This window comes from Canis lupus, chromosome 27 (genome assembly GCF_003254725.2).
Source record: "Canis lupus dingo isolate Sandy chromosome 27, ASM325472v2, whole genome shotgun sequence".
Lineage (NCBI taxonomy): Eukaryota > Metazoa > Chordata > Mammalia > Carnivora > Canidae > Canis > Canis lupus.
This window is the reverse complement of record NC_064269.1, coordinates 36,156,182-36,178,322: the sequence shown is the minus strand read 5'-3', so window position 1 is coordinate 36,178,322 and position 22,141 is coordinate 36,156,182. Positions and strand designations below refer to the sequence as shown.

Genomic DNA, 22,141 nt, shown 5'->3' with positions numbered 1-22,141 from the left:
GAAAACAGTTTTGAATTAGTCACTTCTCTTTAGTTATGGTTAATAGAAATTTGAGTCCGTTTAAATGGCTTAGACTAATGAAGGTGTTTATTATGTTACAGAGGGGAAGCTGAATAGGGTGGTACACAAAATTGAAGAAAAAGCTACCAAATTCAGGGCACCATGGATGAAATTGCATTGTGCTAGTCTCTGCTTCTCTTTAAATTGATAAGGCAACAAGTATCTTAGCAAACCCAACTGAAAAATCCAACTTAAAAAAAAAATCTATCTCTGAGCTTCCATTCATCAATTCATGAACTCAGATTTGTCTTGCTTGGGTCACAGATCTGCTCCTACAGACCTTAAACCATAGGTCTACCCCTTAAACTACCCCTTTGTGTTTTACCAAAACAGAAAGTTCAGATCCGGATCTGTGGTTGTCTCTTTTGCTATGAGGAAAGGGATTCAGGGTGCCTGGAAAATAGAGTAGAGTCTTTCAAAGAAAAGAGAACATAATTTCCAAAAAAAAAAAAAAAAAAAAAAAGTGACAAGAAGGAACTTAAACCTAGATATTGAGAGGATATAATCAATACTTGTCCATTAGGTTGATTCTGTATTCAAACACAAACCATACTAAAAGATGAAAAAAATAATGCAGCAAACCACATTTATATGTAAAATTTAGGTATTTTCTTTTAAGGCTGAGAAAAAATTCTGAGGTATAGATGTCAAAATTTGCCTCCAGTTTTCCTTCAATACAAAGAATTTTAAAAATTTATTTTCTTTCAAAAAGATCTTTTATTTTAGTATAGTTTCAGTTTTTGCTACATTTGTTGCAGGGTTACTGGTTCTTGTCTCAAGGAATTGAAGAATGAATCTCATGGACACAAAAGCGTGAAATGAAATGAAAGCTTATTAAGGGAAGGTGAAAGCAGAAAGGAATGAAAAAAAGCTTTCTAGAGAGAGGAAGTTCCCAAATAGTTTGACACTGAGGGCTATTGGCAGTCTTTTATTGAGAACTGACTGGGAAGCTTGTGGTTTTGAGATTCTTGTGCCATCTTGGTTTAAGCAAAGATGATTGATAACATCTTTCATGGCTCACTTTTCTGAGGTCTGGTCATTTTCTGTGATTACAACGTAGCTGCCAAAAAAAAAAAAAAAATACTCCCTAACATCCAGGGCAGGTGGTCTAGTTTGTTCCCTTATCTCTGGTTTTGTCGGCCTCAGCATTTCTCCACATTTGGGATTTCTATGAGCCTGGTCACATAGGCCCCTGTGTGAGCCTAGTCAGGGGAGTCAGGGGCCTCCTATCTCACCCTACCTATACCGTAACCCTTTCCATACCCACAGTTATTACTTAGAAATGAACAAAATAAAACATTGTGACATTTCCAAATTATCAACCAAGTTTATAAAATGAGTTCATGAATTCAAGTATTTAAATTCTATTTTCTGAATTAAAATTACAAAATATCATGCAAGAATGAAGTCAAAGTCATGTCCCTATGTTTTCAAAGGAGCTATTGGTCTCCTTTGAAACTACCTAAATTTGGGGTGGGGGGAACACCTGGATGGCTCAGCAGTTAAGTGTCTGCCTTTGGCCCAGGGCATGATCCTAGAGTCCTGGGATTAAGTCCCACATTGAGCTCCCTGCATAGAGCTTATGTCTCTGCCACCCCCCATCTCTCTCATGAATAAATAAATAAAATATTTTTTAAAAAAGTATCTACATTTTTTGTATATATGGAGAATTATCTGATTTAATGAAGATAGGTTATTTTGATTATTCCACTATAAACTATTTGACTGAATGATAAAGCCAATCTTTTAAGGAAAAATCAAACTTGGAATATTACTCCTCTAATAAAAACAAATATAAAAGACTTGAGAATCTTGGAAATAGACCAGAAACTTATGACTTGTCATCATTACCAAATTAATGCAATTGTTTAGATGTTCTTTCTATCTACCAATATAATTTGCCTTTGCTCAGTACTGTAAAAATTCGAGGACTGAGATTAAAAGCAGTGAATAGTGTCTACAGGTTTCTCCCTTGGCTGTTAGTTTAATAGTCCAGAGATGGTTATTTTTGCTATAACCTTGGCTTACGCTGGAGATAAAAATCTCACAATCTCTTCCTTTCTCTCATTATGAGGTAATTCATTAAAAGTAGAGCAAACAACCAAAATATAGAACAACAAAATTTCAAATTCCTTATTTCAATTTCCTAGTCTACTGCCTCCTGCTGGTGCAGCCTACAAGCCTCCTCCGGTCTTTCAGGATTTGTATTTCTTCCCCTAAAAACCAAGTACCAGCAGCTGCAATGCATAATCATAGAGGTTCTGGATGGAAAGCCACCGAGACATCTATCTCCCCAAGCTAGAAACAGAAGACATTCTCTCCAGGCATAGTTTTTAAAAAATAGGTGTTTGGCCTTCAAGAAACGACTTGGCCCTTAAGATGGAGATTTACCTTGTCAGCTCACTGCTTTATTAAGGGACCCTTTCCAGTTCCCAGGAACTGGGGCAGAGAAGCTGTGAGCTTATGTCCACCAGTGCTGTGGACTGTTCTACCCTCCAGCACTGTGCCCAAAACTACTGGGACATTAAACTCAATCCTCTCGTCCTCTCTTAGAATGTGTCCCCTGAATTTACAGATGGCCTTTTCCTTAGAGTAACTTGAATTTTTAAATTTATTATTAAAGTTAATTATGTCCTCTTCCTGTCCAATTTTACTACCATCATACCTGCCCAGAGGAAAATAGCATTAATAATAAGTCCTTCACCTCTTTATCTATACATAAGCAAATGTGTACAAGCATGATTACATAAACTGGTCAGTATACAGCCTCGATTACAACCTTGACCTTAGCTTTGGGTAACAGTCATAATGCCCATTGTCCCAACACCATGGAATCCTCAGCAGTGGAACTAACTCACTTGCTCTTTTAATATATGATGGAAGGTTGGCTGTTTTACCAACGCAGTAGCCCCACACCAACGTTAATAGTCTCTAGAATGATTTCAGTGCAGTTGTTTTCAACCTTAGCTGAAAATTAGAATTGTAAGAGTAGCTTAAATTTTTTTTCAATAACCTAACCACACCTTTGATCTATTAACTCAGAGTCTTAAGAGGTGAGATAATCTCAGGCCTCAGCATTTCTTCAAAGCTCCTCTGTATAATTTCAGTGTCCAGCTGATTTGAGAACTATTTCCACAAGGCCAGAGAGATCACATTGTGTGACACCTGTCTACCCTGACCACCCCAACCAATCTCCGCATTAAGGACTTGTTGGACAAGGTTACAAAAATGAAATAGCTGAGGTTTGTAATTACCTTTGTCCGAATTTGGCCTACACGAACCGAACTAATTTTGCTAACATTGCAGAAAGAGCCATCCACTGAGGTGATGGATGTGTTAACTAAACTGATAGCGGACATCAGTTCACTCTACAGACATACATCAAATCATTGGGTTGTACATCTTAAACTTATACGGTGTTACATGTCAGTTATAACTCAAGGAAGCTGGAAAAAATAAAATAAAAAATATATAAATGTTTTTAAGACAGAAATGAAAGAGCCTTCAATGCTCAAGGATGATTCCACTACCTTTGCCTCTGAACATACTTACTCAAGGAAGGTAGTATTGAAGTCATTTATCCAAACATTGTCAAATACCCAGGCTGAGTTAAGCATCAGCAGTGGACTTTGTGAAACTTACAGTTTCTGCAGTCCTGCCTTCCAGTCATTGAGTCTATAGCTGTAAGAAGTGGCCCAGGAATCTGTCCTTTTATGGGGGATTATCTGTATAAATCTTACATGAAGACAAGTTTGGAAATCATGTAACTCTTCAATGAAGGAAGGACAGTTACCCAAAATAAGTACAAAACGTGGCCTTTCCCCAGGAATTATGACAGTACATGTGTGTGAGTGTGTGTGTGCGTGTGTGTGTATGTGTGTGTGTGATATCTCCTAGGTATTTTGCATAAGAGGGAGAGAGATAGAGAGACATTTTTGTCATATGCCATGTCTCATAAACCAAGGCACCAGAAAGCAATGAGGGCTAAATTACTCTGACGAAGAGGTTAGTGAATCCTCAAGAAGAGCTTTAGGTTTACTCATCCATTGTAAAGGCTGTCAGAGATGACATCATGGTGGCAGAAAAGCAGGGAGATATTTATGAGCAGTAGGATCTAATTGAACTCCAGAGCCCCTCTGAAGTCAGAGACAGAAATGTTCTCTTTTAGTCAGTGTGAAAGCCAGAGTATGCATGAGAGAAGAATGAAGAGATAAAAGATACCAGGGGGAAAAAAAAAAAAAAATGTAACCTCTTTATAGGAACAAAATAACCAACAAAGATATTTTAACTATTAATAGCAGATCTTTTTATGGTTAGAAATAGAAGAATAAAGAAGAAATTATCTTTCCCATGGGAATAAAGAAAAACCCAAATGTGTGGGAGTCAAGTACAGTTGTTGACCTTTAATGAATAATTTTATCTTTGTGAGAATGACAATGACAGTAAGCTACTAAAGAAATGAAAGAGTAAAGTTGCTTTTTAAAAATATCTGTGTTTATGTAAGTTGTATTTTGGTCCTATATGATAATTAGTAAAGCCTGTTCGCTGGAACTATGATGAAATATTTATCTAGGTTTTAATATTTGTACTTAAATATATTTTGCTTATAATTTTCACATTAAACTTTAATTCTTTTGTTCCAGAGTTTCTCTTAGTGCATATGTAAAATGTCCATGAGTTCACAATTTTAAAAGTTTAAGAGTAACACACTACCAGATGTCCATATGATGATGTTCTTTTAAAGAAGTGTCAAAATATTCTGAAATGCACCTCACTTAGAACTCAGATAATACCAGTTTTTCCAAATTCTAGATCTCTGATTTAAACAAATCAGTACTGCAGGTTGGTTTACTGTTTCCTTTGGCCTATACATAGCTATGCAATTATATGATAAGCAAAAGAAAACTACCTCCTTCACTGATATTCTTAAATCAGCAATTTTGTCCCAGAAAAACTCGCAAGCTCTAGATTTACAAGGCTTGACATCTTAAGTTCAGGGATGCTGACCAACTATGTTAAAAAAAAAAAGTTCTTTAAAATAAAATATAATGGTCCTACTATCTTCAAGCAATTTTTAGGACTTTTCTTAAGGCAATAACATTTCAATGGAAAGATTATAAACTTCTGTTAATAATATCCAGATTACCAAAATAATAACTTCAACATGACTTTATCTAAATAAATGAGGATATAAATACTAAATGGTGTAATACTTCACCTATATTACAAAGCTGGTACACTTGGTACACTTATATTACAAAGCTGGTACACTAGGTACACACACATACACTTGGTACTGGTACACTTGGTACACACTTGGTACCATTTGCTAAGATGTTAAGATATTTCTGAAATATTTGGCATAGTGCTGCTGCTCTAGTCATCAGGACCCCTACCCAGGAATCCCTCAGACCACTATCACAGCAGGGTCTCCTGAATGCCCTTCCAGTGCTGTGGCTTGTGTCAGTACTGGCTGCTAAATATATACATGTCACCCCTGCGCACTTGTGCATATGTAATAACAAAGCAGGAAAAGAATCCTTTATTCGAGAAAAGGAATTCTGTGAAATGATGCTGAGATAGAATAATAGAGCCATAGAGGAGTTTTTCCCCAGGGTCTCCAGCAATAACCAGAACACCATACCAGAAGGCATCAGACAATGAAGTGGAAAATGTTCTGTGAAGTTTATTTGCCTGGTAGTTTAAATACACAGTCATTTTTTTTTTCATTTGTTTTTGGCTCTAGTAGAGTAGCTTTCTCTTTCTTCACATGAATTTAACCACAAGTCCCTTACATCTTGGTGAATTTGGAAGAAGTATATTAATCCAAATCTTCAATTTTCACTAACGCAGCCATCTTTTCACAAATCCAAGATATCTCAGCACTGCAGCGAGAAATATAAATATTTCCTTTTTGAAAATAGGCACAACCTTTGGATCCATTGATCTGGGCATACTCTTTAGTGCTGAATCTGAAAATTAATCCACTTAAAATTAATTACAAATTTCATATTTGAAATTTAATCACAATTCAGTGTTCTCAGTTTCCAAAGACTATCTATCTGAACTTTGAGAGACTTCTATATCCATAACATATCAAAGTTCTTAAAACTGGCAAATCTGAATGCTTCATTTCAAGTCAATGTCATTATAGACTGCTGGGTGATTTAGCCAGTTAAGCATCTGACTCTTGATTTCGGCTCAGGTCATGATCTCAGGGTGATGGGATCAAACCTATGTCTGACTCCCTTGGCTCCATGCTCAGCAGGGAGTCTGCTTGAGATTCTCTCTCTCTCTCTCAAATAAAGAAATCTTTAAAAAAATCATTATAAAATTACACTTATCAGGTGTAAATACCCTATGTGCCTTTTTATTCAACTGATCTGCAATATTCTTTTCTTACTTCATAGCTGGGCCTATTAAATCTTCCTCTTGGAGTATGCACTTGCCAGAAGCAGCCTTAATCAGTAGGGAACATGATTCTTTTTGGGGAGGGTGCCGGGGGGGAACATGATTCTAAAGCTTAGTCCCACCACCCTGAGTGTGACACCCATAGCCTCAGGGTGTCAGTATCCACAGATTCCTAACCTTGATGCAGGGGGCCACCTCCTCCATATTTTCACTAGGAGTGAGTGGAGGGATGATGAAAACTCCTTTGGGAGAGGGGATCCATCTTCTTAAAGCCCAAAGTGGAAACAATTGCACTTACAGGTATCTCAGTCCTGTTCTGTAAATCTGCAGTCCAGCAGAACACCTCAGATTAGTTTTTAATCATCTCATGCCCAGTGTTGCTCCATTTACAAAGAAGCAACTGTCATTTTTGATTGTGTGTTTATGACTTTGGACATGTTTGTCACCATGATTTTTTGCGTGAAACTAGACTCATCAATTTAACATGACTAGTAGTGGTGGTAGTTAGAGAGTGAGAAATTGGTGTGAGTAGAAAAAGCCATGACAAAATTGTGGGAAATGGGTGAAGATAAAATATATCTAGGGAGAAAAGTCTAGACATATCATTGTTATTCAGGGAATTTGAAGAGTCACAGCTGTAGCCCAGAATCCTTGAAGTAAATGAATGGTTATAACTCAATTTAAGGAAACTTTGACAGCATGCACTGAGTAAATCAGGAGGGATGTGTATGGGGGAATAACTTGATGGGAAGGGAGATGGAGAAAAACTTAACACACCCAGAAAGATGACAATGCTCTTGTATTTCATGTGATAGGCAAATACTATATATTATATTATATTATATTATATTATATTATATTATATTATATTATATTATATTATTATATTATATTAAAAATACAAATATAATTGAATCATTTTAATATAGTTGTGATGAACTGTGTTCCTCAAGATATGTAGTTTGTAGTTGCTTGGAGAATATTATAAACTATGTGTTCCTTTCCATATTTTTAAGATGGTATCTATTTTTTTTATAACTTTAGTCACAAAAACTGTAATTTTCAAAGTTTCATATATTCTATATGTACTTTAAATATTTCTTAAAATTATTCTATCAATTCAGACTTACTTGCTACTAGAAAATGGCTGACAATTATTGAATTTAAATAAACATGTTAATGTATGTTCTTAGGATAAACGTCACCCTTGTGACCATAGTATTGGAGAGCCAGGATAGCTAAGAGCCCAAACTTATGGTCATAAAAGCATTCAAGTTCTGATTTGGCCACTGGAGTTTAGTGACCTTGGGCATGTTATTTAATCTCTCTATGACAACTGTTTCATCCATAAAATAGGAATATAACAGTGTTTTTACCATAGGGCTAATATTTATATACTACTTTGAGCAAAGTAAGTGTATTTTTTTTTGTTAAATAAAAAAGTAAATTTAATCTAATTGATAAGCTTCAGTGTCTTGCCATGAGTTTGTCACATACACGAAATTAGGTACTCTTGCTTTCATGATTTCTTACTGAAGCACTCTTTTCTTTGTATGTTGTGGTCTTTTTTTGTATCTAGATTTATATTTCTTACAATTAACATTGATTTTCTTAGTATTCCAATTTTTAGTATTCTTAGCTTCTTTTGTTTCTCCCCCTAACAGTTACAGACTTACAAGGATGGAGAGGGGACAGAGCCATCCTCCCATAGCCAGTTCCTTCCAGATGGATCCCATGATAAGCCCAACCAGAAGAAAGAGAGTGTGGGTAATGGCTGTGACTTCAGAAAATCCTGAGAGAGACAACAGGAACAGTGTTATGTGAGAGCCACATTCGGGTATGCAGTTGTAAGATGTTAATTCTCACTCAAAAAGCACTGAATGCCTACTATGTGAGTCTGAAATTCCACCTATTTTACTTTCTATGCTAGGAATAATTTTCATAACCAGGAAATGGGCGCCCGGGTGGCGCAGTCAGTTAAGCATCTGACTCTTGGTTCTCAGGGTCCGGAGATCGAGTCCCACCTTCTACTCCATGCTCAGTGAGGAGTCTGCTTGGGGTTCTTTCTCTCCCTCTGCCCTTCCTGCTCATCCTCTCTCTCTCTCTCTCTCTCTCTTTCTAATAAATAAGAAAATCTTAAAAAAAAAAAAAGAATATCTATAACCAATGAAGGAGATTCAACCAGACCTTTTCCTCCAAACTATCTATCTTCATCAAGGTGGAGTTCTTGTCCATGCAGTATTTTCTACTGTTAGTCCAGGTATTCTCCTCATTTGTTGCAAAATAATAGCAGCTGTGTTGGTACCATTGCCACATTTTAGGACAAGGATTACATTTGTGGTCTGAAAAAGAAATGACACCCATTAGTACAAGTTAAATAACACTGGAGTGCCTGGGAGCGTTTTAAAAACGAAATAACTAAAAAAAAAACAAAAAACGAAATAACTGAACCTGAGGAGGGATCTGAGACCCAGCATTCTGGAACCATACTGCTTTAGGAGACTGTGAGAATGAAATCACTTCCAATCCTGGGTTGGGACAACAGTGATTGAAATTCTCACTCCAGGGCTCGGTCTCCTGGGTCAGAATTACCAGCTCTAGTTTTAGCTTCTTAAAACTTAAGGTCACCTAAAAATAGCCCACAAAATAAGAAGCCGAAGTATCCAGGTTGGTAACATTCCAAGACACTTCCCAAATTCACCTCTGTGTTTTTAAAAATATGAAATAAATTGATATATTCTCTTGTCTTCTGTAGATTTAGTGTGATATCATTAGAGGTCATTGGAGAACACAATTTCTCATGCTACGAGGTAACTCACATGATCAATGCAAACTGGGGCAACAGATTTGACTGGCAAGTAGGTGCTAAATACCTGAAGTGTGAATGATCAGCTCTTGGCAGAGTTTGATGGCCATTTGTTCCTGTCTCCTCAATAGACTGGAAATCTGTGATTTGAGAAATTTCTCCTCTGTGGGAAAGCTTCTATAGTTGCTCAGCTGCTGGGATAAGTTATTCTGCTGGTAGTGGATGATTTTTTGAAGTTGACTTAATTTCTCTGAATCTGAGTTAATTTCATTAGATGTCTGCAAAACTCCAAGACATAACAGGAGACAACTTCGTATATCCTCCCATTCTCATTATAGCCACAGCTAATTCTCTTTACACAGAAATATTTCTCACATTATTTAATATTCATGAGTAGCTCTCAATAATTGAAGTATTGGGAGAAACACACCAGATGCCTTTTGACTGCAAACTGGAGCTCATCCTTATAATTTTTAATATTTTAAATATGATTATACTTGTATTAAAATAATGAATTATAATCCTATATCTTTGACATTTAACCTAAGGCAGTGCCAGGCATTTTGCCATTCTTTTAGTGGAAATATTTTCCTTTTATCTATTTAGATTTGGTTCATGTAATTGTTATTTTAATAGGAACAGAATCCTTTAAGGAAATGGGTATCTCAAAATATGGTGTGCAGACTACTTTTATCTGAATCACACACATATTTGGTTTTGTTTTAAATATAGGTTTTGATGCCATACTAGAATGTTTCTAGTTCTGGAGCCATAAAATCTGTCTTTTTTAAAAATTATATTTATTTATTGGAAAGAGAGAGTAAGCAGAGGTAGGGGCAGAGGGAGAAAGAGAGAGAGAGAGAGAGAGAGAATCTCAGGCAGACTCCACACTAAGCATGGAGCCTGACGTGGGGCTCGATATAATAACCGTGAGATCATGACCTGAGCTAAAATCTACAGTTGGACACAACCAACTGAGCCACCCAGGCACCCCAAAATCTGCCTTTTTAATTAGCACTTTGGGTAATTCATCATCGCGGTAAATATAAGAGTCATTGCACTAAAAGCACTGCACTTCATAAAAGTCTTCACCTTTCCATGGTGAACCAATGACTATGTATCATTGTATCTTCATTTTTTTTCTTTTTAAGATTTTTGGACACTAGGGTGACTCAGTCGGTTAAGTGTCTGCCTCTGGCTTATGTCATGATCCCAGGGTCCTGGGATCAAGCCCTGCATTGGGCTCTCTACTCAGGAAGGAGCCTGCTTCTCCTCCTTCCCTGCCCCTCCCCCACTCGTGCTCTCTTTCTCTGTCAAATTAAATAAATTAAATCTTTTTTTAAAAAGAGAAAGCATGAGCAGGGTGAAGGGGCAAAGGGTGAAGCAGACTCTACATCATTAGCCCCTATTTATACATCCAAATTGGTATGTCTAAATTCTAATTATTCATGAAATCCTACATATGTAAAATAAATGAAAGTAGCATGGAAAATGCCAGTATCATTCAGTAAATAAACTTTCTTAACTGCACATCCCCTCAAAGGGAAAATTGCACCAACTCACTACTCTGACCATCATATACTTAACAATATCCTACAGAGTATGGATTCTCAGGACGTTCTTCCATTTATTGTTAGTTCAGGGCTCCCTATCCTGTCCAACCCTGATGTCTCAATGATGGGTCTAAAGCAAGGGAATACCCTTTTTTGGCTACTGTGCTTGGGAGTGGAGTTTCCATTGTTACATGGAAGTGGTTCCACTTTCTGTATAGAGGGTGAGGTATCTCAAGCACTATTCCTCCTTGCTTGTATCTCTTATTCATTTATAGCAAGTAATATATTTCTATACTAGAACAATCTTGAGTGAGTAAATTAAGCCAGTCTTGTGCTAAGTCTTCAGGGTGAATAAAACAGCATGCTCTTCCTTGAGTCCACCTCTCTTGGTTCCCTGTTTCTTACCATTGGGGTAATAAGTGGATGTGTGTCTATGCAGAATAGAAGCTCCTTATTCCAACCAATAAAAAAAAATTAAAGTTGTCTTCATGACCCAGTCTAGTTTATAAAGAAAAAACAATAGATCTAGGGCAAAATCCTCATAATAATAAAATCAGTCCTCTGCTTGTTTATCTTAGAGCCTTGGGAGAATGCAGGAGAACATGATCACATAGTATAATCAAACTCAAATTTACGTAGTTTACAAATGTGTTCCCTAATCACTTTTCTTGGGTTTGATGAAAATGTACTTACACATAATACCTAAGGTCACTAGCCCAATCAGCAGCAGCAGACAAAGAGTAAGCAGACTCAGGGCAGCCTGACGCCATATGGGGGAAGGAGCTGGATACTCTGAAGAAAGCCAACAGAGAAACTGTGGTTACAGATGAGTTGTTGATTTTTCTCTTACTTCTTCAATGTTCCATCTAGAAAATACCTAAGATGATATGCAATAAGGGCCCCATCATCAGTTCTCCTCCATTTCTCTTCCCACATTCTCCTATCCTTTAAGAGTGGCTCTTAATTTTTAGGTTTTTGTTTTACATCATCACACACCCTTCTTTAAATTCACTAAATGCATGTATGAGATGTTGTGGAAATTGCTTCTCTGGATGATCCTGACAATAGAAGAGATCTCATGCTTTTGAGATTACAAACCTCCATAAGGCAAGTATTACTGTGTATTCTACTTTTATCTATTATCCAGTCTATTTATCATCTAGCAGATAATAAATGAGTAGAGAATGAAAGACGAAATGAATGTGCAGTCTAATCTACAATATTTCTTAATTCAGGATCTAATGGCATCTAGCCCAGTATTTCAGACAGATTGATTGCAAATCTCCAGGTGTGCTATCACATACATCACACCCACAACTTTTTTCTCTCAAGGATTACAGCTATAATTTAAACGAACAAAGAATAATGTATAACCACTGTTATTAGACCCATGACAAGCCTATTCTCATTCCCTTTGTATATACAATCTTGAGTGAGTAAATTAAGCCCACAAACCACACTTGTAAAAAATAAATCCAAGAGAAGGAGAAAGTAGTTCCAATATTTTAGATGACTTGGGGAAACAGCCTGAACTGTCAACAGATTCTTGAAAATAAGGGATATAGTCTGGTATATCAAATTTGATTCTTGACCATAGAGATCAATATTTCTTCCAATAGGGTATAAAGGAACAAGCTAAAAGACTAGCACTGAGTTTGGACTTTTACCAGTTGTAGGAATTTGATTACATCATTTGATTTTTTTTCAGACTCAATTTTGCTAATATTATTCCATCCACTTCACAATTATATTTTGATAAAAATATATATAATGCATATAAAGTACTACATGGATATTGTTATTATTGATTCAACACTACTAATTATACTAGGAATTTCCACTCACTAAAAGTTTTTTTTTTTTAAACAGAAACTGTCTCTTGTCTAATTCTGAGTCTCTCATCCTCCCATTTCTCTCTTCAGCTGTTTGTACCTCTAAAAGAAAAATTCCCTCTACATTCTCTATTTTAGAAACCTCCAACCTGGCTACTAAAAGAATATTCACCTGACATCTCAGAAATTATAAATACCAACGACTTAATTTGTAAAAAGAATTCTATTAACTCCAATTCAATTTCTCCTACATCCAACGTTTCACAATAACACAGAACTTTAGGAAATATAGCAACATCACACAATTTCAAGTGGTCTTGGAAGTCGCATGTTTTCTCACCAAAATTGGGAACATTCATTCTACTATATATTCCACAACTCTGCTCTATTTTGGAGATTCCACAGCATATCACTTTCTAGCATTGGAACTGAAACTTTACCACCTTTCATTCCCCCAAGGTCACATCTTGCTGTCTCTGAACTCCTACCTCTATTCCTTAGGTAATTTCTATCGCGGTTATTTCTCTCTCCAACAGAATCCTGAAACATGAGTGTCGCGTAAGTCACTTCTTCAGACATCATAGAAGAAAGCACTACTATAAATTATGTAATTAATGTTTCAAAAATCTTCAGGCCCAGGAACAGAGTGCTCTTCTCAAGGCTGGGAGCTTTTATAAACATACTCTACTGACCCAAGACACTCCCCACTGCCCCTTTGTTAGGACAGAATGACAATCAGCCTTTTTGCAGAGAAAGTTAGAGAAGTCAAATATTCTCTTTAAAAATCAGAATATCATAGATCTCAGTCTGTTCTTTCAGCATTGTTTCTTGTGAAGACTCTTAAAGGACTGCATTTACTTCTAATCCCAGCATCACTTCTTGCAAAATTTACTAATTTCTATAAGAAAATTCATCGTTGTTGAGAACCTGCAGAAGGCAGAATAACAGCTCCCTCACCAAAATTGTGCGTGTTCTAATCCCCAGAACCTCTCAATATGGTAAGTTTACATGGCAAGGGGGTTTGCAGAAGTGAAAAAGACTGCAGACCTTGAGATGAAGAAATTATCCTGCGTTATCTGATGGGCCCAATTGAATCCTTTAAAAATGGAAACCTTTCCTAGATTCGGTCAGAGAGATACAGTTTTGCTGGCTGAAGGTGGAGGAAGATGGCCTAGAACCAAGAAATGTGGGCCAGAAGGTAGGGGAATGCGGGCTCCCATAGAGCGCTCAGAAAGGAACACAAGCCCCGCCCACAGCCTTGATTGAGCCCCCCCTCCCCCGCATCGTGTCAGACTTCTAACCCACAGCCCTGTGAAACCATAGATTTGTGTCGTTTAAGCTGCTGTATTTGTGGATTTGGCTAATGGAGCAATAGCAAACTAACAGAACTCAGAAAATATTTGAGGGCCATACCTGAACAAGAGAATGAATGAATCTTTCCTAAAGTTTCCTTTGGGGGAAGAAGAAGATTACATGCCTATTCTGGGGATGATTTGGTGCAGGTTTTTATTTTCAGATGGCTGGAGGACTGATCCCAAACCTCCCAAGATCCACCTCTGTATGAAGATTATCTTAGCCAAGGGTGCCTGAGTGGCTTGATGGGTTAAGCATCTGCCTTTGGACCCTAGGATCCAGCCCTCATCTGGCTCCCTGCTCAGAATAATAAACAATCTCAAAAAAAAAAAAAAAAAAAAAAGATTATCTTGCTCAAGATGGAATGAATTGTGCTCTTTCTCTCTGCCAAATAAATAAATAAATAAATGATCTTTTAAAAAAGATTATCTTGGTTAAAGTAGAATAAATTGCACCTATTTCAGGAGTGTGAATGAATATCCAATAGGTTGTAGAAAGAAAATGTAAAAATAATAATTCTTTACTAACATTTATGTATAATCTCTATATACATAATTATGCATGTATTTCTCTTTCCTATTCTTTTTTCTCCCAAACTGATGCATCAAAAAAATGTCTGGAGGCTCTGAGTCATAATCAGTTAAACTCCACTGCCAAAGATGTGGAATTAATTAAATCTATGTTTATATTTTCTATTCTACATAACCTGAGTAAACACAGAGACCATCAACATGAGGAAAATTAAATTGAATATGTGATTATGAAAATGAGAATACAGGATGTTTTTCTATCTTCTCTTTCACTTTCACCAAATTTGCAAAGACTGAGTTTTCATTTTCATTGCCCTGATTCTTTCTTACTTTCAAGTTCCCTAAGAAAACATTTAACCTCTTACAATCTTATACGAAATCATATTTGGGTGAAACAGTGATGAAGAATCTCACCTCATTGCTAATAATTTCTATAAGAGAAAGGATTGGTCATACTTTCTACATACTTACTGTTATTATGGTTCTAAAAGACTTTATTATCTATTATTAGCTTATAATTTTATTAATTTAGAAATCACCGCTTATCCTTGTCTCCCTATAAAACTTCCATCATATCTTAGCTCATTCTATCAGATTACACTAGCAAATATCACACTTTGTTGCAGTCATCTACCAAATTCTAGGACATTTCTCCTAAATCACATTAACCTTCACATTGACACATCCCATGGCTCTTTCTCCAGATTCATTTTACTCAGCCTATAAGCAGGATCTGATATAATTATTTCCTTTAACTTTAAATTCTTTTCCAAAATATACTATTCTTTTTTTAAATATTTTATTTATGTATTCATGAGACACACATGGAGAGAAGCAGAGACATAGGCAGAAGGAGAAGCAGGCTACCTGTGGAGAACCTGATGTGGGACTCAATCCAGAGACCCCAGCCCCAGGATCAGGATCACGCCCTGAGCCGAAGGCAGACACTCAACTGCTGAGCCACTCAGGTGTCTTCCAAAATACACTGTTCTACAAAACACCATTATCTTCTTCTTTCCGTTTCATTACCTAATCCTCCCTCAGATTTGCTGTTTCCCCTTTATCTGACTTCAAAATACTGTTGTGGTCCAGAGTTCAGTTCCTGGCCCTCTGTCCCATTTCTGCTCATCTATGGATGAGATGTTCCAGATCCATGGCTTGGAGTGACAGCCATACATAGGAGATCTCCAAATGTATATCTTCATGCCAGGGTTTGATCACTAGGCCCAAATATCTGCTGAAGACTTGGCATATTATTTACATATGCTATAGGATTTTTTAGGATTTTTATGTAACACATCCAAAAAATAAAATAAAATATAAAATAAAATAAAAAAAATAAAAAACAACTCTTTCCTAGTGGTTTCTCTTTTTCTCCATTTTAGTAAATGAAAACTTTACACAGTTCCTAAGCCCAAAACTCAGAATCAGCTTTGACTTTCATGCTGCTCTCATATGAATTAAATCCACCTGAAAATACTGTTTATTGTGGAAAACAAGGGAATTCAGGTATTAAATATGGAAGTATTGTTGATTTGGGGTACATTAAAAGTAATACTGAGTTTATACAATAAGAAATTATACTCTAACTCCATTCTTCCATGATCATTCCATTCTCACGTATTATAGGACTATTTCAGAGAACACCTTTAAAGAGGAGTCTCTATTGGATAGAGATTTGGCAGAATGGAAGTTAATTCAAAACTATTTACAACAAAGAATGGAGAAAATAAAGATTAAATCCAGAGGGATCAAAGCCCTAAAGATAAAAGCAGAACAACAACAAAAAATGACCACAAGGAGGAGCTAGAGGATAAATACAAGATAGAATTTATTTGTGGGATTCTTTTTTAAAATTTATGTTGAAATATATATTCATCCAATCAGGATAATCAAATATCCTGGTTAAAATAAAGGGCTATACAGGCAGATTGATTACCTTAAATATCAGATCAACATTTATGTGTCCAGTGAAATGAACACAACCAGGGCCTCCCCCAAGTTTCACTAATAAAGAGCTATTATATGATTTTTTCATAACACTTATCATGATCTGAAATTATCTTGCTGTTTTATTTCTTTGTTTCTTTGCTATTTATGTTCACCACCCTCCACTAGAATATAAGTTCAATAAGAACACAACTTTTATGTTTTGTTTACCATGTTATATCAGAAAATAGAATAGTGCTTGAGACACACACAAAGTGATCAATAAATGTGTGTTCAAATAATAGATCAATTAATGATCCCTGCAGTGTATGTTTTATACTGACTTTAGCGGGGTATCTTATATCCCAATATTGTGACATGAATCCTCAGTTCACTATACTTGATCACTTTGCTTTCCTTGATTGCACCATACTCACTCATACTTCCACAACTTTGGATGTGTGCCCTGCCTGATAAAATAAAAAAGTACTCCTTTCCTCTCTCTTTTTATGTAACCTTTGCCTTTCCTTCAAATCTTAACTCAAGGCTTATATATTCCATTTGATTACTATTTAACTTTACAGATATTGTGTGCATATAAACTTCTCAGTGTGGTAGATGCTATCTGGCACATTTTTCCCTTTTCTCAACTCTGTAACAAAATGCTCTGCCACAGTTGTTATCTGATAGCTATTCATTGCTTAGCTCATTAACTTTTTTTTTCTTTTAGGTTTTATTTATTTACTTGAGAGAGAGTGAGAGCCAGAGAGATAACAGATGGAAAAGGAGAAGCAGATTCCCTGCTGAGCAGAGGGCCCAATGTGGGGCTTGATCCTAGGACCTTGAGATCACGACCTTAGCTGAAGGCAGACACTTCACTGACTGAGCCACCTGGGGCCCCTAGCTCATTAACTTTTAGTAAAACATTCCACTTTTCAGCCCATATGTTTAAGCTTTCTGAAAATGAAAGAGAAAATATTAATTTTGCTTTTTTTTCCTGACAGGAAATTCTAGCTTTTTTCAAAGATAAACAGTACTTGGTATGTATGTAGAAAGCTAGTAAGTCAAATGTGAACTAACAATTTTAATGCAGAGGACTGAGAGGCAACAGGAAATCACTGATAAATGCACCTAAGGGTTAGTATAAAGGTGATGTGCCTTAAAACGCTGAAACTCTTAACTCTAGGAAACAGAGGGTTACTGGAGGGGAGGTGGGTGGGGGGATGGGGTAACTGAATGATAAGCCCTAAGGAGAGTACGTGATGTAATGAGCACTGGGTGTTGTATGCAACTGATGAATCATCAAATTCTGTCTCTGAAACAAACAAAAAATTGAAAAAGATTATCACCAGCTGCAAAATTCTCCCTTCCTTTATATATTTTTTTTCAGTTTAGAGACATATCATAGCATTCATAATAGTCAACATCATTTTTCTTTGGTCTTTCTCTTTTGTACATCCACTAGTCCTCATTATATATTGAACAATCTTACCACAATATTATGAATTCCACTAATTTCTCATTGAGTCTATACATTGTCATTGTGATTCTAGTATCTTTTACTCATTCTTCAGCTATAAACATAGATAATGGAGTCTGGGCAATACTTATATTTGAAAGACTTTATAATGTAGTGGAAAGAACTTGGAAACTAGGTATATGGTACTGCTTTTTACAAGAAATATGATCATAGAAATGTCCCCACATTCCTTAACATTCCCTTTCTACCTGGTATTATCAGGATGGCAATGCACTTTGTACATATGTTCATTCATTTGCCAAATATGTACTGGATGGTAACTGTATGCCAGCCACTATCTTAAAGCATAGAATACATTCTTTGGGGATACATGACAAAAATACCTCTATGTGTGTGTGTGTGTGTGTGTGTGTGTGTGTGTGTGTGTGTGTGTGACAGAGAGAGAGAAAGAGAGAGAGAGAGAGAGGTAATGGAAAAGAGTGAAACAAGTAAAAGAGACAGGAGAGGCACCTGGGTCGCTCAGTTGATTAAGCATTGGCCTCTTGATTTGGCTCAGGTCATGATCTCAGGGTCATGATATTGAGCCCTGCATTAGGCTCTGCACTCAGGGCAGAGTCTGCTTGGGATTCTTGCTCCTTCTCCCTCCCTTTTTACCTCCTCCCTCCTCCTTGCCCTACTTCTGTTCAAGGCTCCCTCTCTCTGAAAAAAAGAAAGAAAGAAAAAGGAAAGAGAAAGATGAAAGAAAGAAAGAGAAAGAAGAAAGAAAAAGAAAGAAAAAGAAAAAGAAAGAAAGAAAGAAAGAAAGAGAAAGAAAGAAAGAAGAAAGAAAGAAAGAAAGAAAGAAAGAAAGAAAGAGAAAGAAAGAAAGAAAGAAAGAAAGAAAGAAAGAAAGAAAGAAAGAAAGAAAGAAGAAAGGAAAGAAAGAAAGAAAAGAAAGAAAGAAAGAAAGAAAGAAAGAAAGAAAGAAAGAAAGAAAGAAAGAAAGAAAGAAAGAGAGATAGGAATGTAGGCTGGCATATGGTGGGGTTAAGGAAGTTAATCTAAACACTAAATAAAAAAAAGATTAGATTGCTAAAATCTAAGACTGCTCCATAAAGACTAGTACCATGACTTTCTCCATGAATATTCAATGCCAATTTCAGTGTCTGAAATAGTTAAATTAATAGAATATTTGCTTTAAAATTAAAGAGATAACTTATGTAAAAAAGCCTATTAATCTCTAAAATATTAAACAAAGATTTTTTATTCCAAATTAAAACTTATCAGAATATTTTCAATAAAGGACTTTTTTAGTTATACTTTACTAAGCCAAGAAAAGAGGGGCAATAAAATATATAAACAGAAATAACATACCGATGACAGACTTTGTAGGGTGTTTAAAGACTTTGTAGGGAGATAACTAACAAAGGGAAACCTGGCTGGCTTAGTTGGTAGAGTATGCAACTCTTGATCTTGAGGTTGTGAGTTTGAGCCCCCACTGGGGGTAAAGCTTTCTTTTAAAAAAATGATATCTAGCAAAGCTTCTGGATTTTAGAAAAGGAAAAAGAATAGTTGGTAATCTTTATCTCTTTTTCCTGCAGTTCTCTGCTTAATTTTTGCTGAGTAATTCAGCTTGTATTTATAGAATGTGTAGAAGAAGAAAATAGATTGAAGACTAATGTTATGAGGGGCTGCTTTGACCCTGAGAGACTCAGTATTCACCCAGCATATTTCCTAACAACTCCAAGCCATGTTTGGAAGATACAAATAAGAGCAAATATATTTTTATGGAACATAGATCTGGACATAAGAACCTCAACCTGTGCCTAGTGTTATCAAAGATCCAAAAACCAATGATGCACTGTAATCATTAAAAGGGGAAAAAACAAAAAGAAGAAAGTCCAGAGGCTGAACTATAGGAAGAATATCATCTAAGTCTTAGGTTTCAGCTTTACCTACATCTGGTATTAAACATATAGTTTTAAGCATTCATGAATCAAGTAAGCCCGGTATATTTCTGGTGATTTGCAAGAATAAATGGGATTACTTTTTATAACTCAACCAATTAGCCAAGACCTAGAGAATGTGGAAACCACAACAAAGCAAGCTGTTATGTTTCATACTTCCTGAGAGTTTCTGTAAAGTTTCATGTAAACATGAAAATGTTTACAATAGCTGTAAAAGCTTCCAAATGTCCATGGATCTTGAATTTACATATTTGATTTAATTCAACTATAAATTTTCAGAAGTTACATATTTGGTTACTAAGAGAACAGAGTAAAGGTTTATTGAAAAAGTATCGCTTGAACTAAACCCTCCACATTCTTTCCTGTCACTAAGTCACATTTTTTCAGGATTTCTGTATATTTTAGGGGGGAAAAACTGGTGTAAGACAGAATATGGAACAGAGGAATAAAGGTGGAAGGGAAGCCTCAGAATTTGGAGTCTGAATAAAAGTGGACAGAGAGGAGAAGGAGGGTTAGAATAGTTCCCAGGCTGTGCTAGGAGATAGAAGTTAGCATGTACTGCTAGGAGGAGCGAACAATCCACCTTGATTGAATCAGAAATGACATGGACAGAAGCATAAATAAATTAATGGTAGAAAAACTATCTGAATTTACCCTTCTTATGTTTGAGAATCACCAACTAGTCTACCTGAAATATAAAACCCAGTGACAAAAAAAAAAAAAAAAAAAAAAATGGGTGTGGAGTTTAAGTTTGGTTATTTGATTTTTAGTACTTTTATGAGATTTGACAAATATATATCTATATATATAGATATCGATATATATAGATATATCTATCTAGATATATATATAGATATATATGCTATAAAACTATATAAAAGCTATCCTAATAACAAAATAGACAAAACATCCTCACTAATATTATTACATTAGTACAGAAGTTAGACTTCTCTGGCTATTATTATAACTCTTTTCAATGTGAGCTACAATAACAATTTGAAAACCCATTTTATAGTTAAATGTGTGGAATACATACTACATTCTGATGTGAAGGGCACTAGGAACCTATCCCTTCCACAAATAGCTCTTCATCAAAGCACCACTATACCTGAAATTACACAATTTCACTTAATGAAGATTTTTCCCTTCCTGGAAATTCACTTTATTTTTCTTTTAAGATTTTATTTATTTATGTATTTATTCATGAGAGACACAGAGAGAAGCTGAGACATAGGCAGAAGGAGAAGCAGACTCCCTGTGGGGTGCACAATGTGGGACTCGATCCCAGGACCCTGGGATCACGACCTGAGCTGAAGGTAGATGCTTAACCACTGAGCCATCCAGGCATTGCTGGAAATTCACTTTAAAGTGAAAATATTACTAAAAGGCAATAATCAATAACTCCCTATTATTTCACTTTATTAGATTGTTTTTCTCTCATGCCTAAGCCCAAGCAATATGAAACCTGTCTCCTGTGGAGTCCTCCAATTTTTGAAAAATATAATTTGTGAAAGATGCAAAAATTTGAACTAATTCTATGTCATAATTAGGAATGGCACCTTTTAACAAAACCCTGAAACACCTACTCTAGCTCATATCAGATCAAATTATATTAGACTTGCTCCTCACAATGGAATAGACTATGTATCTGCCCATGTTTTATCCATGAATTTTCATCAGAAAGCAGTTCATTGAAACAATATGCTTTACACTCCACTAAGGTTAAGATGAAGAATGAACTTTTGTTCTTCGAAAGGACATAATAAAGAGATATTCCTTTATTCAGAGTTGAAGATAAGAAAACAGGAAACAAATACCATATTTACTCCTTTACTGCAAGTTATTATTTTTATGTTTTTATGTTCAAGGTCCATGTATCTCACAACAGTTATGAAAGGGCTTCCTGGAAGAGCAAAAATCCAAAAAACAAAAACAAAAACAAACAAAATGAAACAAAACAAAAAACATGTGCCCCAACTCACACGGCCCCACCTTACCAGAGAGAGAGGATCACAGACTGACAGACACTAACATCTATAAAAGTGGACACCACAATTTTGCAAAGTCATTGAACCCTGAGCTCACTTACAGTCCAAAGGAAGCCATGCTGGACGAAGATGGATACATCACTTTAAATATTAAAACCCGAAAATCAGCTCTCACCTCAGGTAAGAATATCCAGAGCCAGCAATTTGGAAGTTAATTATTGAAATAAGTCAACTCTACTTCCCTTTCTCTACT

General features: G+C 35.9%; 2 protein-coding genes across 6 annotated transcripts in view; one reads left to right on the top strand and one right to left on the bottom strand.

Annotated features, from left to right (window-relative positions):
* Nucleotides 1-2,931: 2,931 nt before the first annotated feature.
* Nucleotides 2,932-22,141, top strand: part of LOC112665374 (C-type lectin domain family 9 member A) — a 44,897-nt gene continuing 25,687 nt past the window's right edge. Inside the window, exons 1-4 of one of the 4 annotated variants that reach the window (XM_035707108.2) lie at nucleotides 2,932-3,042; nucleotides 3,168-3,302; nucleotides 8,136-8,308; nucleotides 21,769-22,068. In XM_035707108.2, coding sequence (XP_035563001.1) covers nucleotides 21,867-22,068 — 202 coding nt within the window. In that variant the 5' untranslated portion in view covers nucleotides 2,932-3,042; nucleotides 3,168-3,302; nucleotides 8,136-8,308; nucleotides 21,769-21,866. Of the gene's footprint in view, nucleotides 3,303-8,135; nucleotides 8,309-13,297; nucleotides 13,661-21,768; nucleotides 22,069-22,141 lie in introns of those variants that run through there. The other 3 variants (XM_035707107.2, XM_035707111.2, XM_025455044.3) reach the window with 3 other exon arrangements.
* Nucleotides 5,722-13,332, bottom strand: CLEC12B (C-type lectin domain family 12 member B). Of its 2 annotated transcripts, none has more exons than XM_025455047.3 (6): nucleotides 13,151-13,332; nucleotides 11,524-11,622; nucleotides 9,345-9,563; nucleotides 8,659-8,813; nucleotides 8,148-8,263; nucleotides 5,722-5,945 (listed from the first exon to the last, which is right to left on the bottom strand). In XM_025455047.3, exons 1-6 carry the CDS (start codon nucleotides 13,242-13,244, stop codon nucleotides 5,882-5,884), a joined length of 747 nt encoding a protein of 248 aa, XP_025310832.3. In that variant the 5' UTR covers nucleotides 13,245-13,332; the 3' UTR covers nucleotides 5,722-5,881. The 2 variants fall into 2 exon arrangements, with proteins under 2 accessions (XP_025310832.3, XP_025310831.3); XM_025455046.3 differs by having other exon boundaries at nucleotides 5,722-6,032; nucleotides 13,151-13,329.